The following is a 16,168-nucleotide window of genomic DNA, read 5'->3' on the forward strand; positions in this document are numbered from 1 at the left end:
TAAAGAAAAAGATATCAAAACTGTCCTCAGAGCCATCTGGTAGTGGGTAGCAGACACAACAGTCAGTCAAATTGAAGACACTTAAAGCAGTTTGGGAGAGTTACACAGGGGGCATGTGGAAGGGAGCTTCAGGGGAAATTCTGAAAGACAAAAGATCATTGAAATCCTTCCCACTCCCATTCCTTCCACAGTCTAAGATATTCCTGTGGTGCAGGTTGTTACATGGTATATCATGGGAACACAGGCACAGGCATAACACAGGCAATCAGCAAAAGACCGATCAGTTACTTACACAGCAAAATGGGCCCAGGATAGCTGGGCAGGTCTCTTGGGGAGCCCAAATGCTTGGCTTAAGGTCTGTGAATGGCAGCTCTGCATGCCCTACTTCATTTCAGAAAGGAGAGATGAACATGTGCGACCTGAGGGCAGGATATTTATACACTCCAAAGAGAAGGGGCTCTGCCACTGAGCAAAAAGCATGGATTGTGTAAACTTTGTGCAGACTTCCCACCCAGGAAAGCTATTGGGGCTGCTTGATTCCAGTTTCCAGTTTAAGAAATGGTCGGCAGTTAGTTCCATTTAACCTAACATCTACCCCTGGGCTGTGGAATGAAAAGGTATTGGAACATCTGCAAACAATAGAAAGGAGGGAGGTAGGCAAGTGCTGGGAGATGGTCGCTGAGAATTTCTGACTTCTCCAATATTTCCCTCCCCATGTACTGAGTTGTCTTTTCACCTCCATAAAATCATGGGGTCCCATTCCAGAAGCTATAACTTCTAATTATTCCTGATTCATACTTAAATTTTTCATAAGGAAGGACCAAGTGAAAGAGGAACAAGGGTAGTTTTATAAATCTTAACCAGGATTAACTTTGAATATTTCCTTCACCATAAGAATTTGTCAATCATGCTTGCTTTGTATTTGCTGTTAGGGGAAAGAAACATGCATCATTCCTAGAAATAATCAAGACAGAATCCTGAGATGTAAAGTATGTCTATATAACTCTCTACCTCTTTCTTCCTAATAACTACTTAGGAAGTGGCCATGAGGGAATGATCACTTTCTGGGGACAACCACATTTAGTGACCAAACTACTTATCAAGGCATGGAAACAGGTGAGGGAAGTACAGTCAGACCATCAGCTCATTTGTCAGACTGCAAATGGTCTAGAAGTCTGAAAAATGATGTAGACTGTTTAAAGGGCCATAGTGGTGTGGCTGAAGTCAGCTGGTTGATAATCTGAAAAGATGTCAACAATGGTGATGGGTTAAAGGTGTGATGTAGTCAATCTGCCAGGAGCAAGCATGGTCAAATATCTGTGCAATGTGATCTCCTCCACACAGGACAATTGGGTAAATTTTATAGGAATTACAATTCTGGCACATATTGATATCCTTGGCATTAGAAACATAGTCACCAATCAGTGACTTGTTTCCAGTTGTTCTCATTAGAGAATGGGCCCTGACCACAAGTAATCAAGACAGTTCTATACACAGCCGCAATTTTTTTCCACTATTTCAATCTCCAAGGAGGATGTCTTTTATCAACCAGTTTTTAGTTTTCCACATGGCTGACCAAACTGTTAGGCCATTGGCAACAGTCCAAGAGTCATTCAGGCTTAAGCTTAGCTGAAACATCCCTGAAATGAGCCCAGATGTTTTGGGAAACTGGGTTGAATTGAGGGTATCTTCTGAGCCAGTAGCTTTGGTTCAGGCAGTGGAGTGGGATAAAGTTTCCCCTAGAGGGATAGCTGCCACTTTGTCATATAAAGCTAAGATGGCACTTGGATTAGAACAGCTAGTTTTCACATATATCATTTCCATTTAACCCAAGTGAGGCTATTTTGGCACCTTCACACCTCGTTAGTAATTGATTCCCAGTTGACCCTCCCAAAAATGGAAAAAACAGGCCAGAGAGTCATAAGATCTTTATGGTTCAATTCAGTTTCTACAAGAGTTCAGTGACAAGCTAGTAACTGTTTTTAGAAGGAGTAAACCTGTTCTAGCAGGGAGATTACAAGTTCAGAAACTTAGGTGGCTTTTATGTGGAGACTGCCTCTCTTGCCAGAGGCTCCAATTGGCAAAATCTTCCATCACAGAGACTTATGTTGTCTCTAATAATCAGAAGGCCTAGTAAACTGGTAGCCCTTCTTCACAGTGGAGAAGGGTTAGAGAGCAGTTTTTCTTTGGCTACTCTGGGGACTCAGTATTGTGAATCCTCCCACCTAGTTCCACGAAACTTTACCAGAAGAACAGGTTCTTAAAATTTGTCCAATTTATCAGTCACTTTTGCTTATAGAGGTATGATAGCACTATAGTTGAGGTAATTGAAAACAAGGCCTTTTTTTACGTAATTGAGATATAATTCACATTTGTAAAATTGAGATATATTTTAACTTTCCAATGAACAGGATGTCATATATATAAAGAAAGCATTGGACACCAGAGGGTCACACAGAATCATGGTGGCCAATGGCAAGGAAGAACTGGAACTTCTCCACCTGCAGCCCTTCCTTTATTGGCACACTCCCTTCTGACTCTTAAGGGGTGAGAAAATAAAGCATCTAATGCATCGATTTCAATTTTACATTCAGATGTGGAAGCAACAGTACACTAAATTAGCATAAACGTTCCCATACGCAAAGTGACTTGATCTCCCTTTCTACTGTCCTGTCCGAACCCCTCCAAATGCATACAGGTGCCTTCAACCCCCATTAGTCTGAATAGGATGATGCTGCTGTCCAAGAGAGAATTGCTGTCTCTATCTTCCAAGGCTGTTAGCTATACAAACATCTTTCAAAAGGTAGTCTGGCTGCTAAATCGCTATTTCGATATTTCTTCTAGCCTCCAGTGTTTTGTAGCAGCTAGAAGGAAAAATCTGAAATAGTGGAATGGTAGCCTATAGCAAACTCTAAAATCTGTTCTGTAACTACTTCTTGAAGTATACTTTGAAAATTATTGTTGTTTTCTTTCTTTTCTTTGTATATATGTTATATTTCAAAATAAGAAAAATTTTTAAAAGGCAGTCTGGAGAAAATCTGTCTCAAGGTGTGAAGAAATGTGAGAAACCCATGAACAATTGTCTTCCAATCTTAAGCACCTGTTATATACCTGTTATAGTAACTCCTGAAATAATGATGAATAAGACATTGTCCTGGGCCTCAAGGAGTCTATAGTACATAATCTTTTTTAAAGGATAATTTTAGCAGCAGTTGTAAGTTAGCCTAGAGCTCAGTATCCCATGATGGCATGTTTTGCATTTTTTCATAAAATGTAATGTAATAAATATCTAAAATAACACGTATGATAAGTCTAATGAGGCATAGTGATCTACATTTTATTATGTACCTTTTAAATTAGAAAGTTTGGGTTGATGTTTTTATTCTTTGACTTATTTAACAGATTTTACTTTCTCTTTTGCTTAAGTGATTTAAAAGCCAACATATAACCAATAGAGTCCCCTTTAAATTTAAATATGCAAGTTCTTCTTAAGATTCCCTAAACCCAGAAAAGGTGAGAAAAGCTAATATCATACCATAACTGTAACAAATCAGAATAGCTGAATTTGGGTTTGTTTTTTGTTTTAACCCTAAATCAAATTCAGTAAAATTTACAGGAATAATTTCTGAGGAGAAGAATGTATTAAGCTGGGTAACTTTCTATTTGATCCCTATTGCAAATTAACATCACACATAATTACACAGTACAGTACATAGTGGGAAAATAAACAAGTAAAACCTAAAATACCACCAAAGGTAAAGACCAAAGAAAAGTGATGTATTTGGTTCAGTGAAAAGAGGCATGCACAGCATGTAACATTAATTCCAACAATTTACACAGCTGTGCTTTTGCACTGAGGATAGAGGAGAGGGTTTAGAAAGAGATAATCTGGATTCATAATGGGCTAAGTTTCCTAACTGTAAGGATTGTGAGATTGTATGAAATGTATCAAGAAGTATTAGAAAGAATTTTGGGGGAATGTCGAGTCATCTTAAGCAGAAGGAGAAAGTGTTGGAGGTGGGGAAAGAGAAGAGATCTGTCATGAATTTCAGGAATTCTAAGGACTGGTTCAGTACTAACTGACTTGTGGCTTAGGGCCAGTAAGATCTTATTGTCTGTTTCTGTTAAATGAAATGATTATACCAGATGGCATGAAAAGTTTTGTATATACTTATATGCATAAACATATTATACATACACATACACACATAAACTGTATATTATTTGCATTCCTCTTCCCAATAGCCTTACTTTCTAGTTCTTCAAAGTTGGATTTTAGTACAATGACTTCTTCTCTGATCAAAGGTCAAATATATATGTATCTGATCAAATGTTCATCTTTGAACACATGGTTACAAATTTATTCAAATTCAAGTTCAGTTTTAATGTACAAGTAAATTTGATACTAGCTATTTCGGTAATCAGAACCCTTCTGGATCCTGAGTTATAAACTAAAGAAAGTCTGAACAGACAAAACTGAAATTTGTCTAAGTGCCCAATGGTAAGCATGATACATTAACATGCATTTTTTTAAAACAATGGTATATTTATAATTCTTGACTGATTCTTCCTGATATTTTGAGATTTTTTTTCACCCAATGTTCTAGAAACTGCCAAATACACTTGAAGCTACTAATCTTGAAGTCATATAAATCAGTGGTTTCAGTAATTTTTTTGGTTATGATTGTATAATTGCTAAAGGTGCCTTTTAGATCTCTATTTAAGGGCCTAGAATATTTACTAAGTGTTATGTAGACTTTCCAAGGAAAAAATGTCCATCAACATCTATAGTATCTGGAAAAGAGGTCACGTGCTTTGTGGGACCTTGTCCTGGTACAGAGAAAAAGCAGCTGGAATCCTCAGAGAATATTTTTTAAAAGGTGGCCTGGCATGTGTTTAAGGAAAAATAATAAAGATTTTTGCGTCTATAAAAATCAATGTAAGCCAGGTTCCTTGCCTGGCAACACTGATTCTTATCCACAGCCACTTCTCAGGTGGTACATTGCCTTTTGTGATGTTGTCTTCTTCACATCTTTGCATCTCTTTATTTTAGCAGATTTCACTGGAATAAGAAAACTGATTTGATTATAGCTCACAAAAAATGATTTGCCATGAGGCTTCATCTTCCCTGGGGTAGCTCAGGATTTTCCCATATTTGTTACACAAATTAATGAATTTAAAAGTCTGAGCCCTGAATCCTGTCCACAATTTTGAATAAAATAGCAATTCTTAGACTACATACTGGCTGTCTTGTAAGCTAAAATTATTTTAATGCATATTGGGAATGTGCCTTAGTTATTCATTGGAACTTGATCTTCTCAATTCCTTATAATTTATATATTCCATTCATTTTATATACTTTCTCTATGAATATTTTTCAAGGTAATCCCTACCTAGAAGGAATCTAACAGTGTGCCTTTCTAATAATTGAAGTGTCATACTTACATAGATATTAAAATAGTTTCATTAAATTCCCAAAGACTAAATGCTTTAAATAAAAATCCATCAGTGCACTGCTAACCTAGTCAGGATGTACTAGTGCTATCTTCCAAAATCATCTTTTAAAAGATTGTCAAGAAAAACTGAAATTTTATTAATAGAAAATGCATGACCTTAGAATGTAATCATTCTAATTTTTAAATCATAAATGTTTGATCATTTTAGAATCTTTTTAAAAACAGATTGGTTGATATTCTGTGATCATCTTTTATCATAAAGATTCCAAAAATTATAGAACCTCAGAAGTTTATTATAAGCCACATTAGATTATCCAAGTAAATAAACTTTAAACAATTATATCCTAAATTGTACACTAATATAACTAGTATAATTCCACTGTAGAAAGATAAAATAAATTAGGAAGTTCCATAAATAGAAGAAAGATATTTTAAGGTGTAGAAAGAAGGGATTTAACATAGGATGATTTAAAAAATAAAATGTAAACATGTATTTTTGTCATTTGACCAGTTAAATTAAGTAGAGAATATAATGTCAAGAAACGTGTTCCTTATATATTTTTATTTATTGCCATGTATGTTTTCTTCTTAGAAAATTTGATAAAAATTAAGAAAAAGTCATCTCTAAGCAGTGCTTATTAAAATATACTGTCTAATATATTAAAATAGCATAAATTTTTCAGTCAGATGTTTGGTGAAAAATAGAATTTGCATTATAAAAGCTAAAAGATGACTCATTTGTATTATAGCTACAGTTGGTTCAAAGTCATAGTTATCAATTAGTTAAATATTAACAGGAAGTCATGCAATCTACATCTTTTATTTTTTTAGGGCACTCAAATTTCTTCCTTTACCCAAGACTTGGAGATGAAAGTTTTATCCCATTTTTCAGTACATTGCATTAGAGAGATAGATGCATAATATCTCACAATTGCAAGTAGCAATTTTTTCTGTAAATAATAATTCTAGTATACTTTCTTAAGGTTTTTAGCAAACAGGAAATTTAACATGTACTCTCTTAAAGTTATACCAACCAAATTGTGTACATCTTAATGTTATTATTTGTGCAGGCTGCCTTAGAGAAAGAGTGGCTAGCTTCAGATTCTGCCTGCTTCCCTTCACAAGCACTGCTTCTACCAATCCAGCTGCAGTGGCCAAAGGTAATATGTCATGGAAACTTCTTAGTGCTCGATCTTTGCTCATTTCTTAAGGTTATGCTATGCTGCAGTGATTAATATTACAATTTATTGACTTGAAAAACACAATTACTTTTAGAAGCTTCTGACTTCCTCCTCATCCCCAGATGTAATTTTTCATGCAGCTTTTCTTTCATTTGCTTCTAATTGTTTTCTTTATTTTGGATTCCTTTCAACACTTTATTTCACAGTAGCAAAAAAAAAAAAATGATGTGCTTCAGCTGCATAGTTGGCAGTCGACTAAAATCACTGATTTTCAGCACTTTAAAAATACAAAAATATGCATTAAGAGGCCAACAGCTGAAGATTCTCAGTCAGAGGTCAATGAACTGCAATATCTGTTATTTACTTGATAATCTTTGAAGTTTTTGTTTTCTAAGATTTTTTAGATCTTTGCAATTAATCATTTTGTATAAGCAAACTATACCAAAAATCATATCCCTCACTGCTACAACTGAGGACTGTATTCCAAACATTTCATTTATTACACTTTTTAATTCTTGTAGTGAGTATTCCTGTAGGAGGCTACTTGGTAATATATATTTAAATGTCATATACAAGCTCAAATTTGTAATTTTTTTAATACTTATTACATTTTTTTCTATTCAGTTCTCTAGAACCTTGAAATACAGTGATACTCCACATAATTTGCCAAGTCATCCAGCACAAGCATGGCTATGCAATGAAAAAGAAAATTTGTTCTCACTGGAACACATGCAATTTAATGACAGGTAAACTAAATCAGTATTTTGGAGGTTCTACTCAGAAATGATAAGAATATTACATTCTTTACAAAAGTAGTGAAATGATGAAAATAGGTGTGGAATTACTTATTTAGACAATGGAAGAACATTTCATGTTGAAACATATCAGAATGATTTTATGGGGTTTCTAGTGTAAGAAAAATGTGAATGTTTGGTAAATTAAAGCAACTGTAAAACCTAAGTGTCAACGAAATGTAATTTATTGTTGTGAACAAGTAAAACTTTAAATACTGTTATATAGGTAGAGAAAATGATTAAAATAAAAACTTCAGTGCTACATTTCCTTCTACAAGAGGATTGAAATATGCTTCAAATAATTGAAAGGTAAACATTTTAAATTAATGGCAGACTTTTATTACTTTTCAAGATAAAGGTTTTTCTGTAACTTAAATGGATTTTATTTCCAAGTTTGAAGCAACATAAACAGCTTGGCATTTTAAAAAGTGCTGAAATACTTGTGTCAATTCACTTAAAAGTGGTTATTTTCTATTACCAGACCAGAAAATAGAAATATATCCTGGACACCTGAATCAAAGACTAGTAGAAAATTTTTGCTAAAATCTGAAAAAGAAGAAAAGATTTCAGAAGAATGGTATGTGATTTAATTTACATTTAAAATAATTAAAGGTCAAGAGACTGATAAATGTACAAAGCAGGTACTTTGCAAGATTTCACAAATCCCTTTATCAATTTTTAAGAAACTATGCATTGATTAAATTATGATTTCTTAAATGAGGCTACAAATTTATTTTTTAATTATTTGATAAAATTCGTATAGATGCTTATATGTATATGCATATCTAAATGTGTTCTGAATATTTGTTTTACCTTTGTTAAATTTAATCTGTTCTTAGGGGCTTTAAGGATATTTCTACTGCTCAACAAATGCTGAAAAGGGCTCAGAAAATGAAATCAAAGAAGTTAAAGAAAAAATTAGGTGAGTAATCAATGCTCTTAAAATAATAACCATTTGTGTGATATTAAAGATATTATTTTAAAACATTTGCCAAATTTAGTATGAGCGGAAATGAAAGCTCAGATACGAATATGTCTATGGTAATGGCTCAGGAAAAAAATGCTTAGGAAAATTGTTTCTACATTAAGTGATTTGTTATACTCATATGCTATTTTTCATTTCCTCTTTATGTATTTTGCTGTCGATTATTGTATCTATTGTGCACAGAGAATTATGTTCTAATTTGTTTCTATTCTGTTTCATTTTGGAGGTTGTTGATTCTAAAGAGCATCTGCTTTATGTGCTTATTCTTTTGCCTGTTTTTGATTGCTTGATTTTTCAAACCATTTACTATGCATTTATCAGTTCCATGGATATTGGCTATGAAGACTTCACAACTTTTCACCTTGGAGAAGGAGCACAATTTGTGCCTCCTATGATTTTGAAGAATTTTGGAAATGTTAAAATGTTTCTTTTCTTCTATCTCACTTGCCAGGATACTATTCAAATCAATTGTATCATCAGTTTATGGGTGGAGTAGTTTCTAGATTTCAGGTCAAGGAATAAAAGGTTAGAATGATTTTATATCTCTAATGAAAACTATTGAAATGATTTTATATCTCTAATCAAAATAATTAAGCATTTAGCTTATAATTTTACATATACTTGCATTTTTATAAATATTTACTCATATCTTTAAGTCCAGTACAAGAAGCATGTCTTTTTTTTTTTGCTCTTAAGTTTCCTTAACTCATTAAATTCTTTTATAAAGAACTTATTGTCAGTGAAATGTTTCCATAAAAGTACCATTACTCCTGAGAACAGCAAGAAATCTATGCTTATTCTGCAATTCTAGCTTACATAAACACCAAAATATCTGAAAAATTCATTTTTATTTTTATTGATTTCTTATGTATATTTTTAGTGATTAGTTAGTGCAATAGCAGAATTTTATGAACATATATATATATATATATATATATATATTTATTTATTTATTTAATTTTGAGCAAGCAAAATAAAAATAGCCAATGATTATCCTAGTGAAATAACTCCAAACTCCTCACAATCAGCCCTGGGGATGTGGAGTCCAGTATAATAAATCAGAGTAGTTTAAAAAACCTTTCATTGCTTTGAGATATATATCTACTCATCTTTAAAGGTATCAATAAGCATTCTTTAAGAATATCGTGAGAATGATAAAAGTTTCTGAAACACTTGGGGCAAGTTCATAGATCAAAACTGGTTTGAGAACTGATTTGGTCAATTTTTGACAAGTATTTATTATTTATTTATGTTCAAGAAATTTTGCTAGATCTACTTACCACATTTAGATATATAGAGTTTTTACAATAGCCTGATGGTAGTAAATGCTGAAAAAAGTTTATCTGGTCCGATACCCCATAGGAATCTGTCTCTAGGGATATATAGGTCTCTCTTGCCAATTCTTACAACTGATGAATTTTGCTTTAGTAGATTTGTATATTTTTGATAAATCAGCATAGTATAAAATATGTTTTAGCAGGGAATTCAGTAAGGAATATATGCTCTTGTAAAAATCATTGCTTTGAAGGAGCAAAGATTAAGCATAATTATTATCAGGCAAAAATAAATCTATTTTAATCAGTCACAAGGGGGCATGATAGGGTAACAAAAGAAAAAGAACACCCACTGCCCTAGTTACTTATTTTGACAAAGAGGTCATTAAGTATGGCCTGCTAGGTAAAAATCCTAAATGACAGTCATGTAATTCTTATGGAAATTTTTACTCTAATTACATGATTATAAACCAAATTGTACTCTTAGTACTGTGTGCAGTTTTTGTATCTCCATGTTAAGCTTAAATATTAGGTTGAAGAAGTCAAACCAATTTTTTTTCTTAAAAATTTGCATGGAGAAATGTAAATTTTAATAGGATTTAAATTCTCCTCACTCTTTTCCCTCATTCCTCTTCACAACAGAATTGCATTTTGTTAGAATGCTTGGAAACATTTAAGGCAAAATTAAAGATGAAGAACATCTAGGATCTTCTCCAGTTACCACATTTTATTTTCCTTTCAATAGCTTAGTGGTGCTAGCACTTTTGTCATTTTGAACCATGAGAAAATAAGTTAAGACACTGTGCCTTACTAAGTACAGAGTATTCTCTATTCTTCTATTTATAGAATACACAATTTTCTAGTATGTCTCCAAGTTTTATAATTCTGTCACCTGTGATATGCCATTAAATTATTTGGTTCTGCCTGAGATAATGGCTACAATTTTAAATATTTTCCTATTTATGGATTAAAATTGTGTCTTTGAATATTTAAATTCTAATTTAAAATACTCTGTGAAATTTAAGTAGGATTTTCACATATTCATGGAAATATGTGTCTTACATGGAACAACTTGCCTCTTTGAAATTTTCAAGCCACCAGAGGGCAACATTGTCCATAAAACTGCTGTGAAACTACCACGATGGGGATGGAGGTGAGGTGGCAGAAAGAAGGTCAGAGAATATAAACGTTTAATGAAATGGAATGAATTTCTACAATCTAATAAAGCAGTGATCTTCAAAGAGTTAACTGTATAAATGTACACAGTATGGAAGCTTAATCCAAAATTCTACCATGAAAAATGTAATTCTCTTTAGAACAAGTTTCTCAAGTAGCAATCATGTAATTTATTGTTTATATCTTGCAAATATTTTTATTAGCCAAGGAATATGAGCCAATAATATTCAATTTAAGGTAGGAGTATAATGGGGAGAAAGGCAAAACCAATTAATTAAGAAAGTGGAACTTAATGAAGTCAGTTGCAGAGAGGAGCAATACTGCTTGAGGAGCTAGTTAATGAAGAAACAAGTAGCTGAGGAAAATGCAGAGTGGGCAGCTGTAAGGTGAGAATCGGTATTGATGACTTTTATTGGTATCCGTAAAGCCGTCTGCTGAAAAAAAAAATCGGAAAAGGAGAAGGAGAAATTGTTTGAAAGCCACAGGATGGAATCTAAAATTATGAGGAGTCACCTTGATTTACACAGTTTGGGTTTGGGTTCTGATTGTTCTCATTTCTATAAGTAATTCGATTTCGCTCATCATGGACAAAGCATGAACCAGTAATGACTTTTCTTGTTTTTGTTTTATTTTACTGTTGCCTCATGCACAGAAAGAATTTCAGGATTTCGTGATCTGTGTTGAAATTTAGCAGGTACACAGGGAAGTTTGGAGTTTAGTACTGTAATGAAGAATAGCATCTGTAATATAAGGGTTAGTGGTTTATTGAAAACTTGCAGGGTCAGTAACCTAGAGGTAGTGAGAAAATTGGTGACAAGACTGGGATGAGCTGGGTGGTGAACAGGAGTGTGTGATTGGTTTTCATGTGGAGCATTCCCCAGAGAAGATGAGTTCTGAGTATAGGAATTATGGTGGAGAACAGGTAGAAAGAAGTTTAAGGAATAAGAGTATAAGAATAAAGGTATAATATGGTTTATACATATCACATTTCATAGTTAGAAAAAAGAAAGAGCAAGATGAAGCAAACAACATTAATTTAGTGGTCAAGATGCAACCACTGCTAAGAATAAGAATCATCTAGGAGCTATTTATAACATTTAGCACAGTTACGTACATGCTAAGCATTCGCTGTCTTGGTAACATTTATCCACAGCCAAGAATTAAGTCACATAGAAGATAAGAAAGGCAAGCTTTTAAATATTAATTAAGCAGTTCATGAAACTTTAAAAAGACGGAAACAACAAGATCAGGTTAAAAAATGATAGTATAAACAAAAGAGGAGGGAATAAAAGGAAACAGAATATACAAAACTGTGGGAATACAGTATATACAAAACTGGGAAAATGAAAGATCAGGTTACAAAACAATAGTGTGAATAAAAGAGGAAGGAGCGAAAGGAAACAGTATATACAAAACAGTGGGAAAATGAAGTTTATTGTTAATTTGTGTGGTTACCTCACTAATTTCAAATATATATACAAGGATTTAGATCGTGTGACTTTTTTGTGTTCTCAACAACAAAAAAAAATAATCAAACTCACTTACATAGTAAGATCTTTGAAGGCAGAAGTTTGTTCCCCACTAAATTCCCAGAACTCTAACTCCATGCCTGGCACATAGTAGATGTTCAGTAAATACGTGTTAACTGAATCAGCAATAAATGAAATAAAAGTCCTATATGTGTTTGACAATGTTTATGTATATGAGTGTGTGTGTGCATGTGTATATTATAGCCATTCAAATGCATTTATATTTTAGGGAGCAAATTTAAAGTAGGAGTAGTACTTATTACTTTTAAGATGGTGAAATATAGCAGATCATTCAACCTTAAAACTTATTTTACAGCACTGCTGTACTTGGCAATACAGTAAATGGATAATAATAACCAGATTTTGATGTATAAAGTTAATGATAATAAGATAAACTAGAAACTGAGAAAGGATTATACTGGGGAAAATAATTTTAAACATTCTAATGTCTAATAATGTGTTACTTAAGTGAGGTAATGAATATAAAATGTCAACTAATTTTGCATAGATATGGCTTAAATACTTGTAAAAACCAAGTAGGGGACAATGAGGAATGATTGCTAAATGAGCATATATTTTACTTTGGGATGATGAAAAATCATCTGGAAATTGATAGTGGTTAAAGTTGTACAGTATTGTCAATGTACTTAATGTCAAAGAATTGTCCATTTAAAATGGTCACAGTTATTTTTATGTTATGCATATTCTACCCACAATTAAAAATTTAAAAATTGACATTTAAAATTTTTTTAATTTAAAATTTCAAAAAATTTTAAATGTATTTAGTACTTATTTCTCAAACCAGGTCAGACCAGGGGCCACAAAGATAAATATAGAGATACATACATATATATATATATATATAGTCCTTCCATTGAGGATTTCAGAGAAGTAAATTCAAATGTACACAATTGACTTCATTATACAAGAAAAAGATGACACATGTTATACTATTTATGATATCCTTATCCCCTGGCTTTCTAACTGGATTGTATATTTTTGAGGGTAAGAACGCTATCTTATTCATGGTGGTATTTTCAGGGACTATTAAGATCAAGTGACTTTCCTCTTTCTGGAATGATTATATGTTTTCTTGCTTCTCATGATTGTCCATTTGCAATTTGAGTTTGTTTTTTTTATTTTTAGGTCAATTTATAGTGATGCAATCAGAATGTTTTATAATAAAAATATTGAATATATAACGTTCTTGATATTATATGTATTTGGGGAATATAATTATTTATTAAGTAAATTGAGCTAGACAACTTTTCTAACTATTTTTATAAGTATTAACTTATTTAATCTTGATAATGGTATGAGATGAGTGTTATTATCCTTGTTTCACATATTAAGAAATAAGATCATAAAAAGATTGTTATTTTCTTACATGCCAGGGAACTTAGAAAAGATACAGAGCTTTTATTTGCTGTGCTATGTGTAGGCAATTTTTAATTTATTGATTTCTTATATATTTTATTCTATTAAGGATCTAAAGTTTTTTCCAAGAAAATCATAAGTTGGAAATATTGTTATTGTTTATGTTGTAATTATAGATCTAATAATGCCATTTATAGGTAGGCACTGAGCCTGATGCTTTGTATACATTATCTCATTAATTCTCACAGTAACACTTCGAAGTCAGAATTTTTTTTCTTTGAGGGAGAAAGCAGAAGTTAAGAGTAATGTGTTTGGAGTCATACATCTAGTAAAAGTTGAATGTGATATCTAACTCAGTTATGAATAATATCTTACTCACAAAATACATAGATCAAAGAGAAAGCAAGAGGAGCATGAAAATTATATAAAATATTGGCAAGTGTAAGAAACAACACAATTCTTGAGTCCATGGTTATCTGTTTTCCCTAACTATTACTCTTTTTGGTAGTATATATGTTTGGTAGATGATTTAAATGATATATAACTCTTATTCTATGAAATATATATGCACACTCAGATTTTTTGTTATTCAAGTATATTCATCTGGAATTCATATAGAAGCATGCAATTATTATAATACATGGGATCGCATATAATTATGGGATGTCTCCAAATATCAACCAAAACATTCCTTTATCTTGAGAAATATAATCCCTGTGAAACATGTGAATCATATTAAGGAAAAATTAGTACTAGAAGACTAATGGAAATCTTCAGATTGTTCATGCAGGAGAATAACTTTGCAAATAGCATTTTTCCTGCTTCTGTAAGTCACATTATAGAAAAAAATCACTTTAGCTTTTAATTAAAATATATAATTTGCATTTTATGATATTTAAAATTTTGTCTTCCATTTTGCATAGGCACTTCTGTTGCAGTAGATATTAATCAGAGATTAATAAGATTACTTTTTTTGTCAGGTGAATAAGATTTTTTAAAGGTGTATGCCACGCTGAATTGTGATTTTATATTAACATAATTTAAATTCACACCTTCCCAGTCTTTTATTTTCCCCTGGAAAATAAATTTTCCCCTGGAAAATAAATTCATTGTCTTCTTTTCTTACACTTGTCCAACAAGCAAAAGCCCTTTATGTTAATGCAGCTATACCAAATTATCCATTTCACATTCCATAAAACTATTCACTACCAATAAAAATATATAGGGCCCTATATTTTAATCATCTTATCATTTCATAAAAGTAATAGATTTAGGATATTCTTGGCTTAAAAAGATGAACAAAATTTATACATCTTTTTAACTATATAATAATACATATTATGGCAAAAATGAACCCATTGATTTTTACATTAAATTAATGAAATAATTTTTTTCTCCTTTTTCCTCTTTCGCTTGTTGTCTTGCTTCCATAACCTGTATCCTAGTTTCCCATCATTTAGGAATAAAAGAGTAGGGTATATGATTTCTCCTGTAATAATAGCTTTCAGTTAGTTATACATTTATGGAAATTATACTTTATTCCTTCAGAAATATTAGGAACTTAAGGTAGAAGCTAAAATGAAAGACAGTAAAGCAACTCCCTAAAGAGAAAGATAATACCATAACGAAAGTTTAAATGATTAATTTGTTTAATCAGATAACCAAGAATTTATGAAATGATTGGTTACCTTATCATAGTATGGACTTTTTTGAAAACATCACCATAAATTTCATAGAACCTAATAGTAAGTATTATTTTTTAGCACCATCATGGCAATATATATTGTCGTTTCAGAGAAAGAAAGAGGCCATGCCTGTCTATTTTATTCTTTTTGTCTAGATCCTACTGTGCACCCAGCATTATTCCAAAACAATGAAAATAAACTTCCTGTTACAAAATCAGCAAAGAAGGCACATTCCAGAAGAGATGGCTACTTAGAAGGTATGGTATAATCACTGATAGACAGAAAAATAAAAAGAAAGATAAAAATTGAAAATTTTATTTAAAACAAATTGTTTTAAATTCTTACTAAGTCCTAAAAACATATATGAAAATTTATATCTAAAATACACTTGAATTAGTGTCAAAATATGACACTTAGGGCTCAAATAGTAATTGAGTGTATTCACACATTAGTGTAGTATTTTATTATTTGCATCAATGATTATATGAACTTTAAATCCCTTGTATTTTTATATGAAAGTCTTATAATGCTGTCATCAGTGTTATTCATTTTATTTCAATATTACAGCATTACATATAATAGCCTATATCAATGTAATTTATTATATATTAAAATTATATTCCCATTTATTTATTGTATTGCCAATATACACAAATTGCATTAGACACTATAAACTATACAATGGAACTTAACATATTTTAAGCTTGCCCA

The 16,168-nt window shown here is 31.9% G+C and overlaps 1 protein-coding gene across 1 annotated transcript in view; it reads left to right on the forward strand.

The window, feature by feature from the left end:
- The window catches only part of LRRIQ1 (leucine rich repeats and IQ motif containing 1), a 240,336-nt gene that overhangs the window by 124,386 nt on the left and 99,782 nt on the right, over positions 1 to 16,168 (forward strand). The window contains 5 exon segments of the mRNA XM_077111533.1: positions 6,527 to 6,616; positions 7,262 to 7,383; positions 7,913 to 8,008; positions 8,271 to 8,353; positions 15,613 to 15,714. Of these exon segments, the coding sequence (XP_076967648.1) occupies positions 6,527 to 6,616; positions 7,262 to 7,383; positions 7,913 to 8,008; positions 8,271 to 8,353; positions 15,613 to 15,714 (493 nt within the window).

This window comes from Tamandua tetradactyla, chromosome 7 (genome assembly GCF_023851605.1).
Source record: "Tamandua tetradactyla isolate mTamTet1 chromosome 7, mTamTet1.pri, whole genome shotgun sequence".
NCBI lineage: Eukaryota > Metazoa > Chordata > Mammalia > Pilosa > Myrmecophagidae > Tamandua > Tamandua tetradactyla.